This window comes from Phacochoerus africanus, chromosome 10 (genome assembly GCF_016906955.1).
Source record: "Phacochoerus africanus isolate WHEZ1 chromosome 10, ROS_Pafr_v1, whole genome shotgun sequence".
NCBI classification, from domain to species: Eukaryota; Metazoa; Chordata; class Mammalia; order Artiodactyla; family Suidae; genus Phacochoerus; species Phacochoerus africanus.
Genome location: NC_062553.1, coordinates 23,568,878 through 23,582,323, shown reverse-complemented (window position 1 = coordinate 23,582,323; position 13,446 = coordinate 23,568,878). Strand labels below are relative to the sequence as shown.

The 13,446-nt window shown below is 34.1% G+C and overlaps 1 protein-coding gene across 2 annotated transcripts in view; it reads right to left on the bottom strand.

Moving 5' to 3' along the window:
• The window catches only part of PCDH7 (protocadherin 7), a 414,638-nt gene that overhangs the window by 210,238 nt on the left and 190,954 nt on the right, over nt 1-13,446 (bottom strand). For both annotated transcript variants that reach the window (XM_047798494.1, XM_047798495.1), the window contains exon 2: nt 8,328-8,544. In XM_047798494.1, coding sequence (XP_047654450.1) covers nt 8,328-8,544 — 217 coding nt within the window. The remainder of the gene's footprint in view (nt 1-8,327; nt 8,545-13,446) is intronic.

Genomic DNA, 13,446 nt, shown 5'->3' with positions numbered 1-13,446 from the left:
AAAAACAAATATCAGAAAAAAATTAACTGGAATCTTGAGATAGCAACTACACAAACAATTTGCAACCACAACACAGGGAATTAATTTGTTTTTTTAAAAATAAGCCTAATCTAATCTAATTTACCCTAACCTAATCTAATCATCTAATTTGAGTAATACAATTGGTCTTCTGAAATCACAATAACTTCAAAAGATTATTTACAGGCTCTTATTAAGTTTGAAAAGTCTTCTTTAAAACATACACATTTTTAGTAATCGTCCATATTTATGAGCAGAGAGAGAAAAGAGACATAAAATTATTCTGTAGATAAGACCTGGAGTTAGCCTATGCTGACAATTTTATCAATGATAAATTCTGAATTCTTGGAACTAACTTTAACAGCTCTCCCCAAAAAGCAATAACTTGATTAGAAAAGTAAAACAAATAACTTGACTTTATTTAGCTTAACGTAAATTCTCTAGGCCAATATCATAATTTATTTTTATCCTACAGATTTATTTGCAATAGAAAAGGATGTATGTGCAAGGTTTCTCATTGTAGCATTATTTGTATTTGCAAACAAATGGAAACAATTTAAATGGTTTTAATAGAGAACTAAACAAATTTTATTACTCTAAATAATGAGCTATAACTGATTTACTTTGCTGTACGCCTGAAATCAACACCACTTTGTAAGTCAACTATAGTCTAATAATTTAAAAAAATAAATAGAGGAACCTACTTATTGTTATTTTGGGGAAGACAGCATTACTTATTTTTAAATTATGTTGAAATGGGCAGGTAAAAAGAGAGGATATGGATGCAGACAACATTTCAAGGCCTTCTTCTAGCCCAAGATATTGTTGATAAAATGAAAAATTTCAGTAAGTGGATTTATCATTGTTTCATCTAAACAATTTTGCTCTCCATTCCCTGGGCTTCATACCATTCTGAACCTCTCCAATAAGCTTTCTCTTTTTCACATTACAGTGAAGTTACTGAAATCAAGATTGTGTATCTCCCCAACACAAGGACTTCCACCATGAAGGCAGAGATCCTTTGTCATTCCCTTCAACTTCCTCAGAAAGGCTTGGCCATGTTTTATTTTCAATACATGTTTGTTGGCTTAAAATGTATAACCACAGATTTGTCACTGTATAATTATCCCATTAAATAAAAGACAAGAAGGATATTATTGTTTTGCTTTACTTAAGAAAAGAGGGGGAAAAAAGAACATGGAATAGTAGAAATAACAACGGTGAGTGTTTTAACCTAAAAGAGGATTATTGAGATGAAACAATTTCTCGATATATGGACTAACCTCTGAGGTTGTTTACTAACTACACATTAAGAGCCAAGTTCCAGAGTTCCTTTAAGCACACAGAAGATGCTTAAGAGTGTCGTCATATGTCAAGAACATCAAGGTTTTTTTTTTTTTTACACAGTTCTAGAATAAAAAATCAGAGGAAGAACAGAAGTATATACATTCTATAAGCAAAGAAGAATGCAAGAAATGTGTAATACCTTAACTAAATAAAGAATTCATTATCTAACAAGTGTGCTGAAATTCAGATAAGCAAATGCTTTGAGAGTCTGGAGGTGACACACCCACTAACTGACCTCCAAAGTCACTGTAAGATTTGATGAGAGCTCATTCTCTCCTCGAATGTCATAAGGGCTCACCAGAGTGATCCAGTTTTAAAGGACCAAATTAGAATAAAAAAGGTAATACGGCCACACATTTTATCAGTGTTAATAATTAATACTGGGATTAAAAAAGAAAGGGCTGAGAGTTCAGTAAGCATACTAATTGGACACCTTTTTTTTTTTTTTTTTTGTCTTTTTGCTATTTCTTTGGGCCGCTCCCGCAGCATATGGAGGTTTCCAGGCTAGGGGTCCAATCGGAGCTGCAGCCACTACTGGCTAACGCCAGAGCCACAGCAATGCGGGATCCGAGCCGCGTCTGTGACCTACACCACAGCTCATGGCAACTCCGGATTGTTAACCCACTGAGCAAGGGCAGGGACCGAACCCGCAACCTCATGGTTTCTAGTCGGATTCGTTAACCACTGCGCCACGACGGGAACTCCTAATTGGACACTTTTTTAAGCTGGGTTTTTTTTTTTTTCCTGTCATTGTGAACAGTTTGTAGCAGTTCAAAGGGGAATATACACCTGAAGAAGAATGCATTCAACTGGAAAATGGTATAAAATGTGAAAACATTTTAAAAGAGAGAAAAGAATACAGAGAGGTAATATTGGCTTCTTCTCACCCTGAAACACAGAGCACAAAGAGTTGGGTTGATTTGACGCCAGAGGATAGTATCTTTCTTTCCTCCCTTTTCAGATATTTGATATGTTTAAATGTCACTTTTCTTGGATGTCACCCCTGGGTACCCCACAAAAATAAGAAATTGCCTGGGAAGTATTCGAGGTGAGAATATCATTCTTACCAGTAATTTTAGGATGCTTTCTTAGTGAAACTAAACATTTTATGCCTTCATGATTAAGCCACTGTGTTATGTCATATCTAGCTAAAGTTAATAATGATCACAATTATTTTATTATTATTATTTAAATACAGTAGTAAATAACTTTATCAATTAATAGACTAAGATTATTGCTACTCATTATTTACTTACAAATTATTCGATACTATCATCTCATTTAGTTTCTGCCACAATCCTGTAGCATATTTTTGGAAAAAAATGGGGCTAAGAGGTCAGATAGTTAGGAGGAGAAACCAGGATTTAACCTGATTTCATTAGATTTTAAGCCTGTTTTTTCAACCAGTACATTCTATCTACAACTTCACTTCTTCTCCACTAAGACAGTATCCTCTTAAGATTCTTTTAGATTTTGCTGCTCATTTTAATGGAAAGGCGGAAAGCTGCTGTCATATCTTGATTGGCTGAGACTCTGCTTAAAGATAAACTCTATAATCACTTTCTCTCATTAATCATTATAAAGAAGTAGGAATAAATAGGGCCCTCCAGGAGTGGGGGCATGTGGACCAGGGGGACCTTGGGGAGTACAGACAGAGTTCACAGATGGCTAGAAATGTAGAAAATGCAGACAAAGGCAACTAGACATGGTGAAATGCAGAACCATGAAAATGAAGCCTTTCCAAGGCATATTAGTCTCATCCTACAGAAACAAACAAACAAACAAAAACAAAACAAAACTTGCACGGCATTTGCTTTAAGGTATTATGTATATGCCATTAACAAGTATATGAGCATCTCTGAAAAGCTGCGAGAGGCAATCTTGCTATTTAATTCAATCTAAATGAAAACAACATAAATCAACAGTAACTAGATGACAGAACCATATAGGTGAGGGCTGAAAATTTGGCAGAGGAAGAAAAGTAGAAAAAGAGAGGGTCTTTTATCTCTCAGGAATATGAATTTAATCTCTATTCTCACTACTCTTGGCCGTAAAAAAACCAGAGTTCCCGTCTTGGCGCAGTGGTTAACGAATCTGACTAGGAACCCTGAGGTTGCAGGTTTGATCCCTGGCCTCCCTCAGTGGGCTAAGGATCTGACGTTGCCTTGAGCTGTGGTGTAGGTTGCAGACACAGCTTGGATCTGGCATTGCTGTGGCTGTGGCATAGGCTGGCAACAGCTCCTATTAGACCCCTAGCCTGGGAACCTCCCTATGCCACAGGTGCGTCCCTAAAAAGACAAAAGACAAAACAAAAACAACAAAAAAAAGCAAAAACGGTGCTTCATTCCCAAATATGTCAAATATACTGTCATTTACTCTGAAATCAGTGTGAAAAACCCATGGCAGTTGCAACAAGGGTTCACAGTAGAATGCACCATGTTTTAACCTCAAGAACAAAGTGCTCTAAATACTAAATCATGTAGAGTGAGGAGAATGAATAAGACAATTAGGCCTAGCTTACAAAGTCTGAAAAAGTAAGAACATCTGGAAATAAGAAATTCAAAAACATTAGTGTATAAAAATCAAAATTATATTTTAAATATGAGATTAGCAAGAAGCATAAAGTTTATTAAGCAGTTAGGGGAGTTCCTGTCATGGCTCAGTGGTTAAGGAACTCAGCTAGTATCCATGAGGATGTGGGATCAATCCCTGGCCTTGCTCAGTGGGTTAAGGATTCAGTGTTGCTGTGGCGCAGGCCAGCAGCTACAGCTCCGATTTGACCCCTAGGCTGGAAACCTCCATATGCTGTGAATGTGGCCCTAAAAAGACAGAAAAGACAAAAAGGCAGTTAGAGTGGCCAAATTTCTGAGTATTTAACTTTTGAAAATCTGCTTTATGGATCAGCTGATATTTTATTTGATTTCTATGCTACACTATCTATAAATTTACCTAGAGGAAAATACATACTATTTTGTTCCTTTTGTTCATGCTTACTCTGGACCAAAGTTTACATTGTCAGGTAAGAAAGTAAATGTGCTAATTCTATTCTGCTATCACTTAGTTATAATTATTGTTTTTGAGGGTACTGTACCCAGAGCCAGATCAGACTTATAAATGCCTCTTGCATAGTGTAATTTGGGGAGATTCCAAAGCTGTTTCCCATACTGACCTGCTGTTGGGCCAGCATTTCCACCTACCTGTCCAGAAATCACACCATTTGACTTGGTTCATTTTTTTTTTAATATGTTCATTATCTATTAGAATTCACATGTGTTATATTACTTCTGCTTTTTACATATTATCATATTATCGAATTCACTCACCATCTCATTTAAGAGGCCCAAAGTTCTCTTTCAGTTCAGGAAAATAAAATATATAAGAAAAATTGGATGTAAGAAAAGGATCACAGCTTATTGGCTCTCCATGCAATTTTGGAGTTAATTTGGGTAACTGCCTTACTGATGATTAGAAACAGACCCAGAAGGTGTTATGTTACCTAACCCAATCCTAAATGAAAATTGGGATTAGAGGTCAAGTGGAGTGTTTTCTATATTTACATTGTTAAACATATCACATGGTGATGTGATGCATAGTAAAAACAAATGAGCCTTACAAATATGATTCAGGGGGACTTTGGGAAGAATAAATACACCATGGCATGAAGGCAGGGGTCAAAATCAGTACTTAAAGTAGACCTAAAGAACTCATAATGGTTGCACCTAATATGATGGAACTTTTAAGCCTAATATTTGGTTTTCACTGAAATTATCAATTTATTGTGTCATTATCAAGTATTTTACCATTACTTAGTTTCCTAGTATATATTCCATATTTTAAAATATTTAATTCCACTAAATCTATTTTAACAAAATAAGAACCAACTTCTTCAATCTTTTCAAAGGATCAATGTGCAATAGTCATAATATTGATAATAATTAAAGGTAAAGAAAAATACTTTAGTGATCTTTTTCATTAAGCATATAAATTTATAGTGGTCTTCTTAAAATATTTTTAAATAGTATAATTTTCATGATTCCTTCCTAGAGACCCTGGGAATGTTAAGTATCCCAGATTTGAAATGATCAAAATGGTGGATCTTACTTCAATTACTAGATTCAGGTTTCAAGAAATTATGCTCATTTCTACACTGTATTCTTTGACCTAAGCTAACAAGAAAATTAAGCCTCATTTATCATTTGGCACTAATGTGGGTTGGAATATAGGATAAAACTTGTTATAAAGAGAATTAACCAATAAGCCCTCAATAAAATTTTGTTTATTATGCTAAAGAAAGCAGATAAAAGTTTTTGTAAAACATTGGTGCATTTGACTGTCTATGTACTTAAATTTTCTTGTATCTGAGTTATTTTCTTATTAGAGCATCTGGGACAATTTCTTTTGATCATTAGCTGTCCCAGTTATGCCCAGTTTGCATCATCATGTCGGAAAGTTACAAAGTCATTACACTAGAAATCATCTTCTAAACTTTACAGTGAAAGCTAATTCAAAAAAATTAGTTATAACTGCACTGTCTCCTAGAGGTTAAAATTCAAGAAAAAAATATTTGCGATCATAATAACCGGGAACTAGGACTGCATCCAAAATGGTATTTTCTTGGAAAATCCAATACAAATCCTGATTAAAACCTAACCAAGCGAAACACTGCAGATTACCTGGATTCCAATTAAATGTGACAAATGAATATTTGACAGGTTTCAATTCCAATTCTATTTATGCCAGAATGATCCATTAATACTGAAGATGAAATTACCAGAATTCAAGCAAAACAATTGCACTTGGAGGCTAGGCAGTAGTCTTGAAAACTTGAACCCAACAAAACTCTTACTCAAATGTCAACTGCTACCTTTGGATCATCCAAAGTGAATCACTTCTCCTGTCATTACCTATAGATCAGGGCTAACATGAATCACAACTAGCAGATGACGAATGGTTATATAAACTCTGAATTTCAAGTGTCAGTCACATAAAATCAAGAAAAATCAGTTACATTATGTTTCTTGACTGTAGACAAAACTGATAACAGTTATGAAAAATAAGTAAAATTCTTCTTTGGGAAATGCTTCTCAGTAAACTTTCCAATCTCTTAATAAGCTCACCTGTTAAGTTTTCCATAACATGTATGTTTCCTAAAAAGTAACCGCTGTCTGTTTGTCATATATAACTATGTTCATTATTCATTATATCTTTCTTATTTTAATGGCATTAAAACCCCTTAAGCCCCCAAACCAGAAAATAACATTAAAATATGATTATAATGCCAATGAGAGTGGACATTCAAAAAATAAAAACTTAATTGTACTTTATGCTGTTTATAATGAGACAAGTACTTTATAAAACACAAAATTATATGATATCATCAAAAGGTAGTGCAAATATAGTAATGCCCTTAAAGTAAATTAATACTGCCTTCCTAGGGGTGTGCGTGTATACCAAACATTATTACAGTATTTCTAATTTCATTTTTACTTTTGTGCAAAGCATTTCAAACATATTTGCCTTAAATATACATTCATCAGAATTGCAGTGCATACCAAAATTTAACTTATTTTAAAAAATACTAAAAAAAAATGGTTAGTTCCTAAAAACTATATCAAACTCCCATCCACATAAGCACACACCGCCATACACACAGATAAGCAGGCCTTTATAGCCATAAGGCAAAATGCCATTTAAACTCTGATAATTAATCAAGAGGGATGTCAATCATCAGACTCTGATATCATATCTGTTCAACAATGATAACAATGTGGAAAAATAACTATTTAATATGATTTAGGTAAGAAATAATTTCAGTTGGGGGTCATTTATGATACATTATTCTCTAATGTTGGATTTTAATATTCATAGGTAAACCTCCAGAAAAAAAAAATCAGACATTTCTCTTGCATGAACATGTTCTATTTGCATATCATCCCTCAAGAAACTGGTATATAACCAAAAGTTAGAATGTCTTATTTCACTCGGGGGATGGAATGGTGACAGACATAAATCCACTTCAAGGCTTCACTAGAGATAAAATGTGTGTGATTCCCTTTCCTTTCCCTACCTATAACCAGATCTCTTTTTATATATGAAATAATAAAGTCAGCAAGAACTTTAGCATTCCATTATCTGATGCAACTCTATTCCTCAAGCATTTATGTATAACCTGAAATCCAAAAAAATAAATCATCTAATTGTCTTTGGGAACAAAAATGAATGTGAAAGTTTTATCAGCACTACTTGCAATCTAACTTTATAACTTAAAGGAATGTGCACATAAGGCTAATTGTGGTAATTATGAGAGCCATCTCACAACAGGGTAAGAACATAGAGTGCTATAATTTTCTCTCCTCCCTTTCCCTTGCACAAAGACGAGAAAAACCTTATAATTCCATGAGAGGGGAGTTCTAATAGCATCTACAATATATTTTGGAGAATGAGATAACACTGTTCTCCTTCTTTGACTCCATTTCAGTTATCACTCAAAAGGGAAAGGTTTGAAAATGCTTTTCTAAATACCTAGGGGAAGAAAGACTTGAGCAAGGTGTGTTTATTGTCATTTCCTTTTACTAAGACTGGACAATTGCAATTGAAGAAATAGTTGCATGACAAAAATGAATAGAAGAAAACAATAACACGAGACCTTTCTCAGTGGCTATCATTTAGGCATTGTGCACTAGTTTAGTTGTTTTTTTCATCATAGGTATTACATTGATTTATTAGTAACTATGTTTATTTCTGACAGGCTGTTTTAAAATGATGGTGCAAGTTTGGTGAATTTTATCTAGAGAGTTATGCTCCTTTATTTAGCATTTCTGTACTTTAGCAAATATTTATTATTTCAGAGAAAACAGATTTAGTGTCAGCTATTTTATTTTGGTGTTAGACTGACCTTCGCGAGGCTACTTATTATGGCTCACTAGCGTGATTATGTGTGTGGATGTTGTGTTTGCCCCTACCATTTTCCATATGCTCTGCCTCACCAACACTGCCATCCGGCGTGGTCCTTTCATAGTTGTCCTCTGGGAGTGGAAGGGCACCCAGTCTTGGCCCTGATGAACTCTTACTGCTTGGTGTTTCTGACTCCTCCAGCCCGCTGTCATAGCAACTCTGCAGTGACCCCTGATGTGGGTCCTGAGGCTGACTCACAACAGAAAACGTCACTCTACGAAATGGCTGTAAAAGAAAAGATTCTGAATGTCACTAAGATATAAGATTGTAAATGATCTTACTTTAAAAATACATAAATGACATACATTAAGGTCGACTGAAAACTAGTTTAATACCAAATGGTTAATATGATATGTTGAAATCTAATTTGGTTAACTCTGTATTTCCTGAGGCAATACCTAGAGCTTAGATTTTATTGTGGAAAAACTGAAAATTCCCTTTCTGAAACAGAGATAAGAAAACAGCAATTTCACTAAAACACACATTTAAATCTGGTATGCTAGTTCCACATAGTTACCATATTTTCTCTTCTGTAGTCGTCACTTCGAATATGTTTTTCACAAATAGACTCCTTATAAAAACAAGGGTCAGTGGTTTTGGAAAGCAACAAATATAGAACTAATTCATTGTATAAAAATTTCATTTCTAAATACTTTGTCCATATGCCCTATGGTCTACGATGAGTGTTCCAGCAGTTGATTTAAACCATTAAAGGTACAGCTGATAAAAAGGAATTTAGATGTAGCGCTAGTAAATCAGAATATTTATCTTCTTCATCTGTATTAAAAATATTACCTATTGACCTTAAAAGTGTAAAGGTAGTATTGAAATAATAGTGTTTCCTTAACCAAGGAATTGAAAACAAGCTTTAAAAGTTTAATTATATGTGCTTTTACTATGACTTTTGCAGGTTGTTCAAAAAAGGAATATCATGCACAGTCTTTCAGTTGTATTTAAAATGCTCCAGGAGTTCCCTGGTGGCTCAGCAGGTTAGGGATCTGGTGTTTGCACTGCTATGGTGTGGGTTCAGTCCCTGACTCAGGAACTTCTGCATGCTGTGGGCATAGCCAAAAACATAAACAAATAAAAACAAAAATAAAAAGTGCTGCAAATATTTTTCCAATTGGACCCCATGATTTACTATCCTACTGATGTTCACTGGATAGAATCCTTACTATGTATGGAGTTTAAAGTTTTTGTAACTACAAAATAAAACAAAAACATTTTAGGCTCATTAACGGAACAAATTAATGCCAGGCATGTTCAGGGCTATGTATACATAACATCTGGGGAAGAAACAATATAAAAAGATTTTGTAATATCCATCTGAGATTATTCTTGGCAATAGTCATATCCATTAAGTTCTTGTATGAATTGAAAGTGGCATAAATATACAGATTTTTAAGTCTATAGCTCAGACTGGTTCTTTATAATATAAAGTATAAAATTAATGTTGTCAGAATAGTGAGAAAGGTAAAGAACATTTTTTGCACTTTTAAAACTTGCATACTGCTGGTAAAAACCACTAATCACAACTGAGACCAGTAGAATTTTTTAAATGTTAAGGATTATCTACACACGGTAGGTTACAAATGGGAAAGCTAAGAATTGTGATATTTTCCTGAAGTTTATAAATTGGCTTTACTAAAGAAAAGCATATGCTTCCACAAACCTTCCCTTTATTTCGTCACAGAGAGAAAGACTGGCCAGGAATATTGTACATTGTTCATATTTCTAACCCAGTACCTCCCCCAGTATATATTTGGAGTGCACAGTCTACAAAATCTTCTTTTTCATTTAATTCAAAATCAAACTTTTAGAAATTCTGAATCCTATTGAAAAGCAAAAACATTTAAAGTACATTCTGTTCTTTATCACGTTTCACTGAATTGGAACTGCAGTATTTTAAAACAATCATGAAACATTTCTAGTACAAACAGCATACACACCATGGGCCAATATTTATTAGCAACAAAATCTCTAGAAACATTATGCTTATTTCACTAATAATTCTCATATGCTTTACAGTAGTATGATTGTGATGTTTTCATCTTCTTAATAAATATAGAAATCAATTTGTGTTTTCCATGCTTTATCTTATGTGTACATATTCTATTTTCCGTTTGTCACTTTCAAATGATTGCAAACTCGCAGTGAATGGTTTTATGTTTGTTCTAACCTCAGAAATGAAACCACTGAAAAGTCTTCTGAAACCATATTGTTCTGTATACAGAAGATACTCAGGGAATACTACTGAAGAGTAACATTTTAATGACAATGCTGAATTTAGGAAAGGAGGCCCAGAGTCATGATGACATATTATCACTTTAAAACATAGCAGTGGTTAAAAAAACAAAAAAACAAAAAACACCACTATGAATAGAGAAATGAGAGTAAAATGCAATTCTTAATTCTATTTTAACAATTCTGAAATCTTTTAGAATAAATCCACTACTGCAAGAAGAAAGTTCAAAATGATGGAGGATAATGTGAGAAAAAGAATGTGTGTGTATATATATATGTGTGTATGTGTTTGGTGTGTGTGTGTGTGTGTGTGTGTGACTCGGTCCCATTTCTGTATAGTAGAAAATTGACAGAACACTGTAAACCAACTATAATAGAAAAAATAAAAATCATTTAAAAATAACAAAAATACCTAAATTATTACAATACATTGACAAAGGGAAACAAGAAATTATGAAAATTAATGTTCCATTTTTATATAAAAAACAGAACATAGGGTGATGTTTGAACAAAGGTGGTAATCTCAGAATCTGTGCTTAAATGCTGGTTCTACATAAGCAATTCTAGAGTTACAGAGAGGTGATAGACTATGTTTGCAATGAAAAATGTCAAAAATAAACTACTTTTCTATGATATATACTAACTATTATGAATCTGTGCATTTTACTTCCTTGATTACCTATTTTAGCTGTGAATATTTTCATCTCCGTGAATTATTGTAGGTTAATATTAAATTTAATGATGGAAGGAAAACATAATTTTAAAATACTAAGATCGATAAATATACTAGCAAATGCCTAGATTCATTAAAACTTCCTCTTTTTAATAAAAAGTTATTTCATCTAAAATAGTATCTAAGTGAATGGGAAACTGATTCACAATAAAAATAAAAAATAAATAATATCATACAATGGATCATAAAATACTCCATCTATCATTTTCATCTGCATTTCATGAACATTATGTTACTATCTCAAGCTATATTTTGATAATTTTGAATAAATACAATTCATGTGGCAAATTGTTTAAGTTGGTACTTTGAACCAAGTTAGTACAGAGTTCTGAATTCTGAAGGAGATTAATTAATCTTCAATTTCAATAGAAGATCAGACATGTAGACTAGGTAGATAGATAGCTAGCTGGATAGGAAGACAGACAAGCAAAGAGACAAGTATTTACACATTATCCTTTGTCATCAGGTTGGTTTTATTGAGAAAATAGTTTTTATGGCAGAAGCCGTGACACAAAATCCATATTATTTATAAAGTCCAGATATATTGACTAAGCCAGAAATGTAAGCAGTGTATTGACTGTATAAAGAGAGAATAAGTTTGCATTGCATATATAACCGTCACTTTATTAATGACTGATACTATGAAGTAGAGTGGTTTAAGTGATGATTCCAAACCTACATGTATCTTAGAATCACCCTGAATACTCGTGAGAAAATGCAATGCCACTATCTGGCCTCAACTTAAACCCAATGAATCAGTGTTCAGGGTGAGACTGGATATCAGTCATTTCTAACATCTCTCTAGATGATGAAGAGACACAGAGAGGAAAGGGAAACTCTATAATTGAAAGAACATGTGGAAAGAAGTCAAAAAAACCCAAACTACTCCAGGAAGCCAGCTGGCCCCCTAAGTGTCCATAGAATTTCCTTGGAGAGTCAGTAGAACCATGGTTCCATCTTGAGATGCAGAAGTACGGTTTGAAAACATCCAATTACTAAGGTGTCTGAACTTTCTAGTTTTCTCTCTAGGGTGATAAGTGACTTCGTATCTTGCAAAGGCAACCTGGGCTATACAAAACAGAAAAAAGCAGAAGAGCTTGAGGAAGCATGCCAGCTTTCTGGCTCTTTGAAACTATACAAAAAAGTCTTGAAAATTAAGTAATGAAAAAGAGGTCTCTAAGAAAACTGTTCCAAAAATTGTGAGTGGGGACATATGTGAGAATTATACACAAGAAAGTGTGGAAATCAAAGATTTTATTAGGCAAATAAATGATCTAATTAAAGGGGTGAGACTAAAGGCATAATCTGACCCTTTCCTGAAAAAGAATAGGAAGAAGAAATGTTAAAGGCAAAGGATTATGCTAACAAAGAATGAACCATGGGGAAAAATCAATAAGAATGGGCAGCGAGGTGATTATAAAGCAAATCTGTGTGGCTGACTGGATTTAGTAATTATATCTACATTTGTTTTGTCCCATTTTTGTCCCAAGGCTTCAAGGATGTTCCAGCAATAACTCTGCATAGAAGAAACTCAAAATCTGGAATTTCCGTCATGGCTCAGTGGTTAACAAATCCAACTAGAAACCATGAGGTTGTGGGTTTGATCCCTGGCCTCGCTCAGTGGGTTAAGGATCCAGCATTGCCATGAGTTGTGGTGCAGGTCGCAGAGGCGGCTTGGATCCTGTGTTGCTGTGGCTGTGGTGTAGGCTGGTGGCTACAGCTCCGATTAGACCCCTAGCCTTGGAACCTCCATATGCCGTGGCTGTGGCCCTAGAAAAGACAGAAAAAAAAAAAAAAGAAAGAAAGAAACTCAAAATCTTATAGAGATTTTTATTGTTATAAATATAATTTGATTAAGTTTTCAATAAAATAAAGGTACCAAAAACAATGCTATGAAACCTGCTTAGGAATTTAGGCAGGAATTGCAAAAGAGGGGTGGTTGAGAGCTCTAAAATAATTTTGATAGATAATATGTATTTGAGGGCTGATTATAAATTTTATGTTTGGGACCAGCAGTAAAGGATAAAAAAGAGGGTGGGTAGGAAAACCAGATCACTTTTGAAACTCAGAAGCCAAGGAAAGCGATAATTTCTGGAAAGAAAAAAGAATTTTAGGCGATCAAAGCCATCAGAGAATTGAGAAGAAGGCTG